Below are 18,161 nucleotides of genomic sequence, written 5' to 3' on the forward strand. Positions count from 1 at the left end.
AAGCAGCTCTCGTCTGCATCTAAAACTGTTTTATTGTCCGATAATCAGGAAGTGTGCATTAGCATGGTAGTTGTTGCTAGCTTTGCAATGACATGGTGAAAACGTTGTGAAAAATGCTTATAAACTCATCACGGTGAATATTTAGGATGCTCATAATGCATAATATAAGTGAGGAATAATTTGGGACCACTGCAAACCATTTAAAATGTTTTTCATGCTTTTAAAACTGTAAAATCAGGTACATCGTCTTGAATTAATTTAATCTGAGAACTATAAAGATATATAAAAAAATAATAATTGTAACAAACATGTACAATGTTTATGTGCACCAACAAGTCAACAGTCCCCCCCAGACCCTCTTTCTGATTGGTTTGTAGTTTTTGTAGAAGTTATTTGCTGTCAAGATCTGTAGCCCTTTGGAAAATTACGGGAATTATAATGGCATTGCCTGTGCCAATTCCAGAATAAGGTCAATATGGACAACAATAAATAAGGTAAAGTGTTTATGGAGTATTGCACGTGTGGTGTTTACTACAGATGGATGACATTCATAGTACAAACTGACAACAACAGGGAGGGAAGTCTCAACTACACATGAGAATGGCTTGGTTTAAACAGCTTTTGAAATCTACTATAATTATGAGTTAGGGTATTATTATTAAAGCAGACCTATTATGCGAAATCAACTTATCAGAGCTTTTAACCACATTATTATTGTTTCCCCTTATCATTTACACTCTCGAAGTTGTACAGTATATAGAGTGGTTTGTGCATGTTTGACCAATCCTTAATTGCTTATTTTCAAGACGTCTGTGTAGACCCTCAGTCGTCCAGGTCTGATCCATAGCAAACAACGAAGTTAAATCTGTCAACTGGACAAATCTTGTAGGAGTGAAGACGTTTTGCTGCTCATCCAAGCCACTTCTTCAGCTCTGGTCAGAATGCTGGTGGCCACTGCCTTTAAATCTATCTGAGGAGAGGGGTTAACTACACTGAAACTGTAAACAGCTATTGTCTCCAGCTTCAGCTGAAACTACCCTATTCAGCCCTTACCGACCCTGCTATTGTTCTCATTGTTCTGGGTCTGAGGATGGAGTTGTAGCTGGGGGAGAGGTTATGTCTCAGGCCTCCATTTCTGTTTAAGGAAGGATTCTGTCATGATCCGCACTGTCCGCTCCTGGTTTTCCTCCCTGTGTGCTCTTCCCCCTCCCTCACCTGCCCGTACCTGGAGTTGGGCGGAACTCTCGGCTCCTCCCGCGCACACCTGCAGCCCATCAGTGCAATCACACACCTGCTGTGCATAAAGGGAGCTGGGAGGAGAGACTCGGCGCGAGATCATTGTCGTGTTCACTGCATTCCTGTCGTGTCACTACCTTCCTGTCGTCCCTGCATTCCTGTCTGTTCCTGCTTTCCGTGTTCCGGCCCTGGATGTCTCCTGCCTGCTCTGCCCTACGCCCGTCTAGTCTGCCTGTCTTCCTGTCGTCCCTTCATGTCCTCGGTCCTTGAGTTTCCTGTGTTCCTGCTCACCTGCTCACCTCCGGATCACCCACTGGTTGTACATTGTCCTTTCCTTACAATAAATCCTGTAAATATCCCCCGAGTCTGCATCCTTTGGACACACCCGTTACGACACTTCTTTAACTCCTCTCTCAAACCATTTATTTTCTCTGGCTAAGATCTGAACTTCACTATCTTCAAAGGAGTGGTTAGTGGCTTTAAGATGGAGATGCACGGCGGACTGGGGTCCAGGGGAACTCTCACGCCGGTGTTGGTACATCCTCTTATGGAGCAGCTGTTTAGTTTCTCCAATGTAACTCTCACTGCACTCTTCACTACACTGGATGGAGTAGACCACATTACTTTGTTTATGGCTCGGAGTTTTGTCCTTAGGGTGAACCAATTTTTGCCTTAAAGTGTTTGTGGGTTTGAAAAAGACAGGAATCTCATACTGTCTGAAGATTCTCTGAAGTTTTTCAGACACACCCGCAGTGTAAGGAATGGTAACACCTCTCCTTCTAGGTTCAGATTCCCTGTTGTCCTAGGACAACAGGGAAAAGAAATGGTTTGAGAGAGGAGTTAAAGAAGCTATTTTTGTTAGGAAAGAGAATCCTTCCTTAAACAGAAATGGAGGCCTGAGACATAACCTCTCCCCCATCTACAACTCCATCCTCGGACCCAGAACAATGAGAACAATAGCAGGGTCATTAAGGGCTGAATAGGGTAGTTTCAGCTGAAGCTGGAGACAATAGCTATTTACAGTTTCAGTGTAGTTAGCCCCTCCCTTCAGATAGATTTAAAGGCAGTGGCCACCAGCATTCTGAGCAGAACTGAAGAAGCGGATTGGATGAGCAGCGAAACGTCTTCACTCCTACAAGATTTGTCCGGTTGACAGATTTAACTTCGTTGTTTGCTATTTTCAAGACGCCATATTGCCATTCAACTCTCGTTTTCACCGCCACTGGTACACGCCTACTGCTCGATAGTTACTTTGTTCTCCTATTGTGTTTTCTTAATCGGTGATGCGTGTAGGATTCAGCAGCGTTACATAGGTATTTTGGTACAAATGAAAAAAATCTGCCACTCATTAGCGTGATCTGCAGCTTTTCATCACGGCTTTATGTTGTAATAACGTTCACAGCGATGTCTGCTTGCATTGGGCACTGCCGTTTTCTAATGCAGAAGTCATTGGACCTGTTTCTTTTATTAATATCCCAATTTAAAATGTGCGAGATCCCTAAGTCATTCCCGCTCTAAAGCAGGAGTGACTTAGCGCCGAGAGTAAATCTAAATATGTTGCGTGTTAGCGGCTGATACCAAATAGAGGTCAAATTGAGTAACTTTGTGGTTTATGAAGTTTAAAGTAACAGATTTTAAAAGGTCTAGTGGTCCCACAAAGCTGATTAGCCCAAAGCAAAGCTGTTGTTGTTTTTTTTTTTTTGTTTTTTTTTCTAATAAAAATGAATGTGAAATTTACTTCCAGAACCAGGTGGGGGGGTGATTATTGTTGCACTCCATGGACGGGCCACTAGTCTAACTCATGATAGTTTTGAGATGGTCAATACAGATCCAGATTCTTTTTTTTTTCATAGAGTCAAACTGCATTTTCTTGTTGTTCCTTGTTGTTCCAGCCAATTTCACCCTAACTTAAGATGTATGTTTACACAGATATGTAACAAATTATTTTATATTCCGGTAAAATATATTTTTTTTTATTTTTACAAAAGTTAAAGTAACAATCACAAATTAACTGAAGATAAATGTGTGGGCCTCACTATAGATTGGTTATCAGCCACAGCAGCAAGTTAATATCAGTATTGACTCAAAAAATCAGCCCATTCTTAATATTTTATGCATTTATATTGTAGTTAAAGGTTCACTATGTCACTTTTCTCATGGGGAGATTATTTCCTCGTCTCAATGAAGATATAACTGCTTTGTCTTCTCAGTATGGAATTAACCTTATGCATCTTTTATTCAATTACATGTTTACAGTGCCTGGATTCTGACTTTGGGAGTGGTGTTGCCTCTTCACAGATATGACCTGTAACTTACCTGAAACCAATACTGTCACCTGCTTGTCTCAGTGAAGATAGATATGTTTAATGGCATACTGTGGAACATTCCAGGAAAAGCATTAACATGTCCTTGGAGACAAGCAGATAAAGCATCCCACTAGAAAAGTTCCTTAGTGCACCTTTAGCGTATATTTATTACTGTCTTTGTCTAGATTTTAATACTGTAAATCAAGTGTTTAACTGCAAACAAGCAATAAAAAATCTAAACCTGTGTGGTGGTATTAAATTCAATTGTGATCTCATCTCTTGTTTTGGTCATATTAAGATTCTCCATTTTTCTACTTTATTCTGTTTGCTCAAATACCGTAAATTTCGGACTACAGAGCGCACCTTGATATAAGCCGCACCAGCTAAATTTGAAGAGAAAATCAATTTTGTACATATATAAGCCGCACCTGAATAAAAGCCGCAGGTTTTCATATTGTAACATGAGATATTTACACAGAAAGACGCTGCACCGACACGCTTTTTTTTAAACTGTGCCTGAAAATTGGCACCAACACGACATCAACACGGGATGAACACATCTGCAGGTTTAGAAAATAAAGCTGCACCAACACGGAAAATCTGCTTTTATTTCCTCTGAAAACTTTTGTCGTCTTTTTACATTGACCAAGTTGGATTCATTGATGTCGAGCTTACGTGCAGTGGCTCTATTTCAGGGGTCGGCAACTCGCGGCTCCGGAGCCGTATGCGCCTCTTTCAGCCTTATACTGCGGCTCTGCGTGGCTTGGGAACTGACACAGACACAGCTCACAGTCCTGCGTAAAGAGCCCTGATTTTCAGACGTTGTGCGCACAGGGGTCAGGAGCAACTTTGGCCCGTCCCTAATGACACACTAATAAGCTCGTCCGTAGATGTATCATGAAAATCCTGCTGGAAATCGCCACAGAAATCTATTTGATGTAGTAGCAAGTTTATTATCTGCTCTTGTCTCCGCGGTGACGTATCACGTATAACACATCAGACACGACGCACAAAAGTAGAGCCACAAGCGAGTGAAAATGAGCCAAAACAAAAGTCTTTGGAGAGCTTTTAACAAAGGGGAAAAGGACAACTGAGGAGCCAGAAGAGGAGACTACGATCTCCAAGAAAAAGAAAGATAAATTTAACAGACAATGCCTACTTAAAATCTGGGTTTGTCGCTACAGGTGACTCTCACGCACAGTCCGCTCTGCGTAACATACGGGAAAAGCAAATAAGGCAATGAAACCTTCAAAACTGCTTTGGCACATGGAGAATAAGCACCTGGGATTAAACGATACGCTACGAGTTTTTTTGTTGTTGTTTTTTTAAAGAAACTGCGGAGTAGAGTAGACATAATCACATAATCAGCGTGATGCATGATGCAGCGGTTTGGTGAGTTGTATTTTTTAATGCACTTAAGTTGTTTTTGCCATATTTATCTGCCACGTGTAGAAGGCTTGTCCGTGAAAGTAAAACCTACATTATTCCGTTACATTATTGTTATTATACAGTGTTATCTTCATTTTAGATGTCAAAAAGTATTTGCGGCTCCCAGTGTTTTATTTTACGTGGAAAGTGGGTCCAAATGGCTCTTTGCGTGTTAAAGGCCGACCCCTGCTCTGTTTCCTTTCTGTTTCTTTATCTTAAAAACTGCATCATATCCATTTCATGATGCGCAAAATGATCGTTCAAAATCAAAACTAGTGAATTCTTCAGAGCAGAATCTTTCCCCACGTCTGTCTCACTTTTATGTTTACAGCTAGAGAGCGCCCCCCAGGGGCCGTTATCCAGTAAAATTCCATATATAAGCCGCACTGCTCTAAAAGCCGCAGGGTTCAAAGCGTGGAAAAAAAGTAGCGGCTTATAATCCGAAATTTACGGTACTTTTTCTTGCCCACTTCTCCTCTGCGTGGGTGACAGTTGCATTTAACCATTTACACTGAAGTGGGAACTTTCGAAATAAGCAGATTACTTTATTTACCTCTTAAAGGTGCACTATACTTTTCTGGTGAAGGGTGTCTATGGACATATTTATTTTATTACTATTATTATTTGTTTGCCTGGAATGTTCCATAGCATGGCAGTACATTTTTATGTGTAGAATTTGATTTCATTATAGGTTGATTTACTGGCACACCCATCACGCTGGTTTCTTGATGGCAATAGATGTGTTTAATTCCATACTGTGAAATATTCCAAGAAAAGCATCAATATCTCTATGGAAAGTTATATGATGCACCTTTAAAGGAATTTAGTTATTACTGAATGAATTATTATAACATCACAATCACGTTCTGGCAACATTTGTTTTTTTTTGTTTTTTTATACCCCTACACAGAAGCTCCAAGATTTATACACTGTCACCACAAATCATTCTGTAGTTTTCTATCTACCTCTATCTTCTTGGTACATCCTTTCATTCATAGTGCCTTCGTCTCTTACCCCATTCAGAGTAATGTTAGCTTAGCAGGCTGTAAAAGTCACATCAGCAGCTGTACAAACAGTGATGACCCCCCACTGTCAATGTACCCAAGAAGACCCCGCTGTTCAATCACTTCATGGCCAACATTACTATTATGCGCTGTGGCTCCTACACAGTCATTAAGGCACCCAAATCGGGCCAAGAGGAGCAAAAAAGAGTGGCATATAAAGAATGTGAGGGGAAAGGTCCGAGTAAGAGATGAAGGAATGATGATGAAAAAGATGACAACTAGATGGTAGATTGGTGATTGGTGGTCGGAGAGGAAACTTAAGCTAAGATATTATCATCTAAATATGTATTTTACATACAGCAGCCATCATGTTAAATTATGAATTGCATTGCATCATTTAGAGTTCAACAAAAATTTTCAAGTTTGGGATTTCATAATGCGATAGTAAGCACAAATTTATATAAATACGGATAAATAGTGTGAAAATTAGAGAATTGCTGTAATTTTCACAGTATTTTACTGTAATATGAACAGTACCATATTGTAGGTTGCTTTTACAGTTAAAGTGCACTGTAAAAAAGAGTAAGTTTACAGGAAATATTACAGTAGAGACAGGCTACTATAGTAATCTATTAATAACAATAATAATAATAATAATGTCTTACACTTGTAATGCACATTACAGGCTTGTCATAGTCACTATAGCCATTATTCATTCACTTCTACACGTGGTGATGGTAAGCTACCATTGTAGCCATAGCTGCCCTGAGGCAGACTGACAGAAGCGAGGCTGCCAATCTGTGCCATCGGCCCCTCAGACCACCACCAATCATTCACGCACATACTACTTTCATACTAGGCAATGTGGGTGAAGTGTCTTGCATAAGGACACAACAAAAGAGCTTGGTCCAAGTGGGACTCGATCCTATTACAGTAGTGGTTTTAGGAAGGAAAAAACTGACATAGGAGAGATTCACTTAACAGCGGATAGAAGAAAGAGAGGCATCACTGTTCTTCGTGGAAGAAAGTGAGTAAGAAGAGAAAAGTTCTAGTTCAGCAAGTGAAAAAGTCAAAGTTTTTGTTAAACTAAAATGTTGATAATCTCATTTATTGTTAGGTTATCGGTTAGCTCAGGCTACAGAAGCAGAACTAAAGTGTAGGCCTAAATGTGTAATGACAGTCTTAAGTCAAGATTCACTGACAAATAAAGAAAGCATTATGTTGATAGTTTTTACAACAGTGTCCATCACATCACCCAGCTGGACCGTCTTGGCACAAAGTGCTTCTTGGTGGATTATACAGTGCATTTTAACAGCTTCACCGCCACTCTTTTTTACCTTATCACACAATATGGATGCCATTCCTTTGCATTCACCCCTCATGGCTGGAGCTCCACCTGTTGTTACACCCATTTAAGCCCCATTTTTTTCAATTGCCTCTGACATGGCTTCAGAAATATCTTTACCTGTGGTTGTGCCTTTTAGGCTCATCATGTCAAGCAGCTCCTCCGTACAACAAAAGTTATCGTCTACTCCCTGCAAAAAAATTAACAGCTGAGCAGTGTCTGTGGCATCTCTGCTCTCATCGCATGCTATCGATTAAAAATCAAAAGCACATGCTTTGTCTCTCAGCTGAAGTTTCAAGTTAGTTGACAAGTCCTCGATTCTCCGCACCACTGTATTTCTGGATAAGCTCACGTTGAAATCCTGCACTTTTTCTGGGCACATTATTTCTGTGACTTTGATGAGGCACTGTTTTATGAAATCACCATCTGAGAATGGTTTGCCATGCTGGACAATAAGTTTAGTGACTTCATAGCTTGTTGTTGTAGCGTTTTCCTGGATTTTGTTAGCATGAAAAAAAAACACCCACTGTTGTTGGGCTTGTAAGCTTGTAAACCATTTGCTGGACTTTCTGTGTTCGTTCATCACCTGCGTATGTATAGCTCTGATGTTTGGTCTCATAATGCCGTCGGATATGATACTCTTTCATCACAGCAACAATTTCTTTAGAAATCAAACAGATACACTTTCCATTTATTTCCTTGAAGAAATAATAATATTCCCACCATGTTTGAAATTTCCTGCACTCACTTGCCTTGCTATTTTCTATTTTCTTCGGTGCTGCCATTTCTGTTAATTTGTGCTCAAAGTTTTTGGGGTTTTTTTGTTTTTTTGGCAGAGATCGAAAAGCACCTGTTTCCATGGCTGGCTCCATCTAGTGTTGAAACTGAGTAGTGTTGTTTGGCTCCATCTAGCGTTGAAACTGAGAAGTGGAGCTCAGAGGAGCGCAAACCATATGCGGGCCATATTATATTATATTTTCAAAACTTGCTGTGGGCCAATAAAAACAGGACCGCGGGCTGTAGTTTGGACACCCCTGATCTAGAGTATCACTATTGTATCACTACAACACAGTAAGTTACTGTACAAATAGATTAAATGTATGCTCAATGTACGGTATCATACAATGTACCGGTACTGTACACTGAATTTACAGTAATATATTACTGTAAAGAGGGTCAGCAGTATCGTTTCAGTATAACTACACTACACTACATTCAGCTGCCATTAAGTTACTGTACTATCTACAGCAAACGTTTTACAGTGTACTGTTATTTTTATAAAAACACTGAATAAGAAGGTGTGCCTAAACGTTTGACAGGTAATATATTTTTTGAGGCTTTATTTCAAACTTAGGATGCTAAATAAAAAGCAAACATGTTTAAATGGTGTGTTCCTTTGGTGTTTATACCTCACTTTTTCTGCTGTGACAACCTACACTCTGTGTTTTGCAAAGTTTGGTGGAATGTGTTACCAGATCACATATTGCAGCTCGAGCACCCAACTTGTGTGTCACCACTAAACTAGCAAAGCCATCCCCCCACAGCCACATTTACACCGTACCTTTAATTTAATCTTAATTCATAGTTTTATGCTTTCAGTGAGAATCTACTATTTAAATAGAAATAGAAAATACAGAAACCATCAAATGAAAAAGTGTGTGCAAACTTTTGACTGGTAGTGTCAAAATCAACCAACACATTTAAACCAGGCAGAAACATGCATCACAAACAATAAGCACTGTCTAATATGTAAATAAATATATAATTGAAAATACTCAAATACAGATTAATATTAATTCAAGTGATTTTACCTAATATAGAATTACTTATTTGGAATGTGTCTGACTTACTGCCGGCAATGTGAACACAGCTTTGTCACCGGTTCTGTTCATAATATTTATGGACTGAATTTCTAGGCACAGCCAGGGGCTGGGGAGGGTCTGGTTTGGGAACCACAGGATCTCATCTCTGCTGTTTGCAGATGATGTTGCCCTGATGGCTTCATTGAGCCAGGACCTGCAGCAGGCACTGGGGCTGTTTGCAGCCGAGTGTGAAGCAGCTGGGATGAGAATTAACTCCTCCAAATCAGAGGCAATGGTTTTCGACCGGAAAAAGTGGCTTGCCTTCTCCAGGTGGGTGGTGAGTCTCTGCCTCAAGTGGAGGAGTTCAAGTATCTCGGGGTCTTGGTCACGAGTGAGGGAAGGATGGAGCGTGAGACTGACAGGCGGATCGGTGCAGCGTCTGCAATGATGCGGTCACTGTATCGGTCTGTCATGGTAAAGAAGGAGCTGAGTCGAAAGGCAAAGCTCTTGATTTACCGGTCAATCTACGTTCCTACTCTCACCTATGGCCATGAGCTTGGGTCAATGACCGAAAGGACAAGATCGTGGATACAAGCAGCCAAAATGCGTTTCCTCCGTAGGGTGGCCGGGCGCACCCTTAGGGATCGGGTGAGGAACTCGGTCACACAGGAGGAGCTCGGAGTAGAGCCACTGCTCCTACATGCTGAGAGGAACCAGCTGAGGTGGCTCAGGCATCTATTCACGATGCCTCCTGGACGCCTCCCTAGGGAGGTGTTGCGGAAATGTCCGACTAGGAGGAGGCCCCGGGGAAGACCCAGGACATGCTGGAGGGACTATATCTCTCGGCTGGCCTGGGAATGCCTTGGAGTCCCACCGGAGGAGCTGGAGAACGTGTCTGGGGTGGGGGGAAGTCTCAGAGTCCCTGCTTAGACTGCTGCCACCACAACTCGGCCCCGGATACGCGGAAGAAAATGGATGGATGGAATGTGTCTCACTGAAGAAATGTATTGTGACATGAGGTGTGTTCTCACCAGCAGTGGCATTGCGAGGTCAGCAAAGAAAACAAACGCGGCTCCCAGGGCGAATCCCACAGCCACAGGAACAAATGCGAACTGTCCATATTTCCCCGACTCCTCCGCCATGCTGATAGCTGGAGCTAGCAATGACCAGTACGAAGCAGCTAGCATCACCTGAATCAAAGGAGAAAGAAAAGTTATGCAGGAGCTCAATCTGAACTACAGTTGTCCCTCGCTATAAAGCAGTTCACCTTTGATTTTTTTTGTGCAGTTTTACATGTTTTTTTACAGGACAATAAGGACGCTGTTCTGCGTCCTTATTGGCTAAAGCACTGTAGACCATTGTCAATCATTCTCCTCTGTGCCGTGTCTCCTGTACAGTACAGAATGCGTTCAGCCAAATTTACAGAAATGTTTGATTGACACTACAGAGGAGCGGCACCAGGACGAAGGGGCACGGTCAGAGGAACTGTGAAATACATGTGAGTCACTATTAATTAATTAAACAAGGAAGAAATGTGAGAAAATGTTATTGACGGTCAGAGAAAAGTGTATAAAGTGTGTGGTGAGGGGGTTTACAGCCTTAAAACATATATAATAATTGTAAAAAAAATAAATAAAGTTGACTACTTCGCGGATTTCGCCTATTGTGGGTTATTTTTACAATGTAACCCGAGGGACCACTGTATTCAGCAAACCAATGCCACAATAATATTAGTATATTGGTATCTTAATATTCATTGCACTGTTATGGGAATCTTGCAGTATTATAGAAACAAGGGCATTTTAAAACATTAGAACAAAAAAGTGTCATGTATTCAGAAGAAACAAAGGGCAAATGATAACTGACTATCTTTGTAGCTCCCCAAGATTCTTGTATTGCTTTGTATTGCAATAACAAATATGATGGACGAAAATCGTACAGAGGATGCTGAGGAAATAATGAAGGCTGTCTCTGCAGTGGATTTTGCATATTCTCACAGCAGGAGCAGAGAAACAGGAACATTTGAACAGTGTTGGGAAGTAACTAAAAACATATATAAACCAAAAAATATATCCGGGATATTAATTTTAAGTAACTAATCTGGTACAGTTACTCTTTTATTTGATTTTTCGTAAAGTAACTATACTCTGAACTATTATGTATTATTATTTGTCTTTATTTATGCAGGGGAACCCAATGAGAGCACTTGGGCTCTCTTTTTCATGGGCACCCTGTTATGAGGTGATAGTGTGTACATTTACTTGGCCAGTATAACCAGATAACCACTAGGTCTGTTACGATAATTACTATATTGACTTATCATTCAATATATGAAACCTAATTTCTTTGCAAAAGTTGGGAGACTTGCCATTTTTATGTAAGGTCAGATTTGAGCTGTAGAGGGGAGAAAATAAAACTTCTATGGATGATTACTAGTTCATTCTGAGATTAATTTGTTGCAGCTCATGCTTTGTAATGATGTAATATATTTAAAAATTGGTTTAGTGGGACTGCTTTGCTTTGTGTCAGTGGCCCAAAGTAGTTTCAGTATTATCGTTTATCGCAATATTTTCTGTAGCAATCTATCAGGCTTCAAAATGTGTTATCGTGACAGACCTAATAACAGCACCTGGTGTGTCAGATAAATGGATATTTAGAGTACCTTTTTTTTTTTTTTTTTTTTTTTTTTTTGGAGAGAACAATACATTAAGGTTAATATAACAATGATATCAGACTATAATACACCAACATACCAATATTGTCCTAATGATTGATCTAGAAAAGATGAGTAATGACGATAAAGAGGTGGAGGTATGTTTACACAATAATGTCATGAAATGTACAAAAGTGAAAATGTATGGACTTTATTTGACGTGTTTGTGAATATAAATACTACACACAGTAATACTACAACAGATTGAATTAAGTTTATGTCTGCAATTTGTAGTGTTTGCATGCTTTTCTGAACACTCATGATTGTGGATGTTATTTTTGCTCATATATGACTATAAATTACTCAACCAAGAATTTCTTTAGTCGACTACAGCCCTAAAGACATGTCCTGCTGATCGATTAGTCAGCTAAAAAAGGGAGTGGGAATTACATATCTCTATGTATCTGACCCAAACTGCACCCACAAGACTACAGCTGCATGCAAAAACAACTATTTATGCAGAAAAAAGTACAAGAAAACAACATATTTATATGAAGTCAGATTAAACTTCCATCATGGGTTTAATCTGATATTCTACAATTGAATACCAAAAATGACCAAATCTTCAGCTAACTCACACCCCAACTTCTCCTTTCTGTTGTCCCTAAATCCTTATAATCTAAATAAAATTATTATTCGACTAACACAAATTTTGGTTGACTAAGACTCCATCGACCGATTATTGATTATTATTAATGCCCTACGATATATTATCATTTCAATAGGAAATATGACCAACTTGTGCAGTGTGACTTAAAGCTACCCTTACAGCAAACATTGTTCCTCAGAAATAACGCTTCACAAACTCAAGGTTTAATTCTCTATTCTCTAGTTATCTGCCTTAATTTTTCACATCCCACCTAATAAAATGGAACACCTTTTTGCCAGTCCCCAATTACTGTATAGTTATCACACTCAAGGCCTTCTTTAGCGCCCTTTTGCACACAATACTTTATAAAGGCCGGGAGCGTTCAGGAACATGGAGCACATTTCTATACAAGGTGCATGAAAAGATTAGGCAAGTCATGAGGCGTGGGGGTTAACTTGTTCTTTGGCATCCAATTAACATTTTACTGGCATGATTTCTTGTAGCTCTTACTTTTAGTCAACTGTAAAATCTTAAAGGGCCCACATTGCGCTATTTTCTGATCTATATTATAATGTTGTTTCCTCATCAAAAACATACCTGGAGTTGAGTTTTGTTTTGTTTCATTCACTCACAAACCCTGCATCTAGACTGAGTTTTTCTCAAACAGAAAACACTCTGTTCCACCTTGTGATGTCATGTGGTAATATAGGAATGGCTCCACTGTGTTTTTTTAAATTCCATAAACCTTCTCAGCCCTGGAATTGAATTGAAACAAAAAAAAAGGTAAAAGGTAGCAGTTAACAGGAAAACTACCACTTCAAGACATCACAAGGTTGAACAGCTTTGGAGATGTAACAATGGAGTCTAACAATGCAGGATTACTCAAACAAGTGTGAATGAAGCAAAACACTACTCTGGGTATGTTTCTGACAAGGTAACATTCTAACATGGCTTAAAGCACACAATAGTCAGTTTTCCAAAATATATTACCTTTAATGAAATAATGGCACCAAAAAGGCAATACTACTATAGACAATGTACCAATGATAATCTAAAATAAAAAAGGTATATGGTCACGTATATATAGCGCTTTTCTACATTCAAGGCACTCAAAGTGCTTCATATCACCCATTCTCACACACATACATAGACCAGTGTATGCACCGGTGTAGGGGATCAACCTCTCTACCGCCAGTGATGTTCAGGGTGACTAGAACTGCTAACTTTCGGATCAGAGGACTCGACCAACTGAGCTACTGCTACCCCTAATTACTTTGGTGCAACAATACATAATTCCACATTTGTTCAATAGCAGCTGTGTTGGCAACCAAAACATTGCTAAAATACTTGTATGTAAAATGTAGTCTGAGCAAAAACATGCAGTTGTGTTTCATTTCACAAGGTTCAGTGCACTAATTTACTTTTTCAAATATGTTAGTTTAGATAGCAGACAATAATAAAAATGTAACCCAGTTAAGGCTATAAAATAAACATTTATATTGGTAATAGCTTCTTTAAAATCTTTTTTATGTTTTTTAACATAAAAAATCTGAGATAGACATATCGGGATGATATTTGTACTTCTGAGCATATCGGATATCAGCCTTAACTCTCCAGCAGAGACCGATATTTTGTTTTGGCCAACCTGCTGACCAAAGAACACTTTGGAACACTGTTCCAAATTATTATGCAAATAATATTTTTCTAAATGATGGTCACATTTTTGAAGACGTCAACCTTTAGAGTACAATTCGAATGCTATTGAACAAACCTCCCAATGACAACAGTATTTTTTGCAAAAATACAAACTTAAAATGCACTGTTCCAAAATATTATGCACAACATACTTTCAAAACACGTTCTTGTTGTAAAGAACTGAAAATGGCAATTTGTTTATTTTTCATTTAGAAGCATTAGCATATTATTGATATCAAAAGCTGTTTGAATTAAAACATCTTAACAGGTCAAGTTACATTTCAACATTGGACCCCTTATTTGAGAGGAGCTTCACAATTCTTGCATCCATTGAACTTGTGAGCTTGTGGAGAGTTTCTGCTTGAATTTCTTTGCAGGACTGCCTCCTCCCCTCATAAATCTTTCACTTGAGGATGCTCCAAAGGTTGAGGTCAGGGAAGGATGGAGGCCACACTATGAGGTACTCTTCTTTTATGCCCATAGCAGCCAATGATGCAGAGGTATTCCTTGCAGCATGAGATGGTGCATATTCATGCATGAAGATGATTTTGCTACGGAAAGCACCCAGGACACGCTGGAGGGACTATGTCTCTCGGCTGGCCTGGGAACGCCTTGGGGTCCCACCGGAGGAGCTGGAGGACGTGTCCGGGGTGAGGGAAGTCTGGGAGTCCCTGCTTAGACTGCTGCCCCCGCGACCCGGCCCCGGATAAGCGGAAGAAAATGGATGGATGGATGGATGGAAGCACAGTTCTTCTTTTCGTACCATGGAAGGATGTGGTCAGTCAGAAACTCCACATACTTTACAAAGATCATTTTCACACCTTCAAGGACCCTAAAGTGGCCAACCATCTCTCTCCCCATGATTCCATCCCAAAACATGACTCCGCCACCTCCTTGTTGACGTCGCAGCTTTGTTGGGACATGGTGGTTGTCCACTAAAGATCCACCAATTGCACGGCACTCATCAGTGAACAAGACTATTTGAAAATTAGTCTTCAAGTATTTCTGGGCCCACTGGAGCCGTTGCTCGTGAGCATTGGTTAAGGGTGGCCAAATAGAAGGTTTATACATAACTGCAAGCCTCTGGAGGATTCTACACCTTGATGTTCGTGGGACTCCAGAGGCACCAGCAGCTTCAAATACCTGTTTACTGCTTTGCAATGGCATTTTAGCAGCTGCCCTCTTAATCCGATGTGTTTTTGTCTGGCAGAAACCTTTCTAATTATGCCTTTATCTGTGTGTGTGCTCTGAATCAGCTACAAATCTCTTAATAGTACAATGATTACACGTTTTCGTGATATATCTAAGGTTCTCATACCTTGTCCAAAGTATTCAACTATTTCACGCTTTTTGGCACTAGAGAGATTTTTTTGTTTCCCATATTGCTTGAAAATGGTGGTCTGTTAAATAACGTGTGGAACGTCCTTCTTACGTAGTTTTTCCTTTAATTGGGCTTACCTGGCAAACTAATTGGCACAGGTGTCTGAGGTGACTGATTTTACTGACCCAAAGAGCCCTAAGACACAATATCATCCATGAGTTTCACTGGAAAACAAAACATTTTACCTTTATGCCACTTAAACACAATTTGTATAATAATTTGGAACGCGGTGTAATGCTTTATTAAAACACTTTAGTACAAAGAGATAACTGCACAAAACATGAAGACTCTTAAAGGTTTGTGGTAAAAAAAAAAAAATCTGTGGATGAGTTTGGAGTATATTTAAATAAATGGAAAATAATCAAAATAGGCCCTACAGATTGGCCCAAAAATGACAGCTATCTGTTTCTACAGGAAGTGCTCTACTATGTTTTAAAATCCATACAACTTCACTAGAATCATTTGGGTAATGTCAGCCTTAGAATTGCCAATCTCTACTGAACAAAACGTAAATGGTAGCTAAATGGTAGCTGTTAACTTGGTAAGTTTTTGAGGAGGCAACAACATAAATCTCACAAGCATCCATTTTGTGTAATATATATGACCTTTAATGCAGTAGCCAGCAGTTGTCCCTCACTATAACATGGTTCACCTTTTCATGGCCTCACTGTTTCACAGATTTTTTGTGCAATTTTGAATGTTTTTTTTTTTTTTTTGAGTATGAAAGCGCCTGTGTCCTGATTGGCTAAGGGACGATAGACCATTGTCAATCAGTCTCCTCCTGCACAGTACAGAATGCATTCAGCCAAATTTATATGAATGTTGAATCGCAGTGTGACTCTGAAGTGCTGTATATTTGCAACTTTTCTCCCTGAGAAAACCCACAATGTCTCCAGTGTAACATTTTCTGCAGTCTTTACTACATTGTATGGATTCTCTGAAGTGTTTCATTCTTTCTGCACAAACTGTTGTTGTTTCATTTTCCCCTTGAGCCCTGTGTTGTAATGTTCGAATTACTCCAGACTTTGGGCTGTGTCGGTATCTTTTCTTTTGCATGAAGAACAGGCACAGAGAGCACGGAGATCGTTCTGTAGATCTTTATTGTCGGTTACAGCAATAGAGTCGGGTTGAAGGCAGCGACCAGCAAAATTCAAAGCAGAGTCTAAAGCAGAGTCAAGTAAATAGTGTCCTAAGCAGTGTCTGAAGCAGAGCCATAAACAAGTTGATATTGCACCAATGTTTTTTACTACTCCCAGAGTGGAGGTTACACATTCTATAGCAGGGGTCACCAACCATTTTTAACCTGAGAGCTACTTTATGGGCATACGAAGGGCTACCAGTTTGAGATGCTCTTCTGAAATAACACATTTTCTCAGTTTGCCTTTAGTTATACATTATTAATAATGATAAATGATAATCATCTATGTGAACACACTGATCATGTTGCAAGACACTGATCACATTACTGATTTCTCAAAATAATTATCAACAATGAGCAAGGAGGGAAACAGATATCAGTATTCAGCACTTTAACTTTACTAATCTTAGTAATTGTTAAATTTCCAGATGACACATCACTACATCTCATAGGAAAAGTGTCCCATTTTCACTATCCATTGACAAACTTTTAACAAAACATAAATAATATACATTGCACCATGTTTCATAAAGTTATCAATTATGTAATGTTAAAGAAAAATAAGCTTACATATTTTTTAATAAATCTCGGTTGCGTTGTGTGACTTTTTCACCGGTGTCGTGAAAAAAGCCTGTTGTTTACCCAAAGCTGCGTTTAGCTCTGGGCTTGTTCTGCCCATAGTGTGCGTCCCCGTGGGTAGTTGGTGTGGAGTTTTGTGAGACGTAGTGAAGAGTCCCTCCACATTGTGCCGCTTTGCCATCACCACAATCGCTCCGCAGATGAGATACGCGCAGGTTTCTTTTACAATGTTAAATCGTTGTGAAAGTGATCTCTTTATTTTCTACCATGTTTTGGAGTAAGAAACTGCATTCAGCGCATCCTCACAGCGCTCGTGAGTGGAGCACTGGTTTTGTCCTACTGAATACTGACCTTTGAAGTGAGTAGGTCAAAGTTCACCTTAACTTATCTAAACGTAGAATGAATATGTTTAAGATATTGTCATTTTTAAATCTATATAAACGCAAGGGTGATAAAAAAAAATAGCAACAGAATAAAATTAAATTTTAGATGCAGCTCATTAGTGAGTTGTGCTATTTTTAGAACCGGCCTGCGGGCGACTCACGTGGGGCTTGAGGGCGACATGGTGCCCGTGGGGAAAGGGTTGGTGACCCCTGTTCTATAGATAAGAAATTTAAAGCAAAGTCAAAACAATGTGATTTCATTAGTGTTTTATAACCCTCCCAGAGTGGGAGTCACACATAGCTGTTATCTTCCTATAAGCAATGCATTACATTTGTGTATTGTCCACAGCTGTTGTGGATGGTGTGAATTGAAAAGCAGGTATTGGTTGGTGTCTGTGGGCTTCCTGAAGACTTCTATGTGGAGTCGCCAGTCTTCTCCTATGGTTACTGCAAATTCAAAGAAGGCCAATTTGTTCTCCTTGTTATGCAAGTTAATTATTGGACAATCTACAACTCCAATGTCATCATATAAGCCTACATAAAATGAAAAAACATGCCCTAA

General features: G+C 39.7%; 1 protein-coding gene across 2 annotated transcripts in view; it reads right to left on the minus strand.

Annotated features, from left to right (window-relative positions):
* The window catches only part of LOC117387508 (zinc transporter ZIP11-like), a 146,413-nt gene that overhangs the window by 109,678 nt on the left and 18,574 nt on the right, over positions 1-18,161 (minus strand). For both annotated transcript variants that reach the window (XM_033985024.2, XM_033985025.2), the window contains exon 4: positions 10,153-10,311. In XM_033985024.2, the coding sequence (XP_033840915.1) occupies positions 10,153-10,311 (159 nt within the window). The remainder of the gene's footprint in view (positions 1-10,152; positions 10,312-18,161) is intronic.

This window comes from Periophthalmus magnuspinnatus, chromosome 19 (assembly GCF_009829125.3).
Source record: "Periophthalmus magnuspinnatus isolate fPerMag1 chromosome 19, fPerMag1.2.pri, whole genome shotgun sequence".
NCBI lineage: Eukaryota > Metazoa > Chordata > Actinopteri > Gobiiformes > Gobiidae > Periophthalmus > Periophthalmus magnuspinnatus.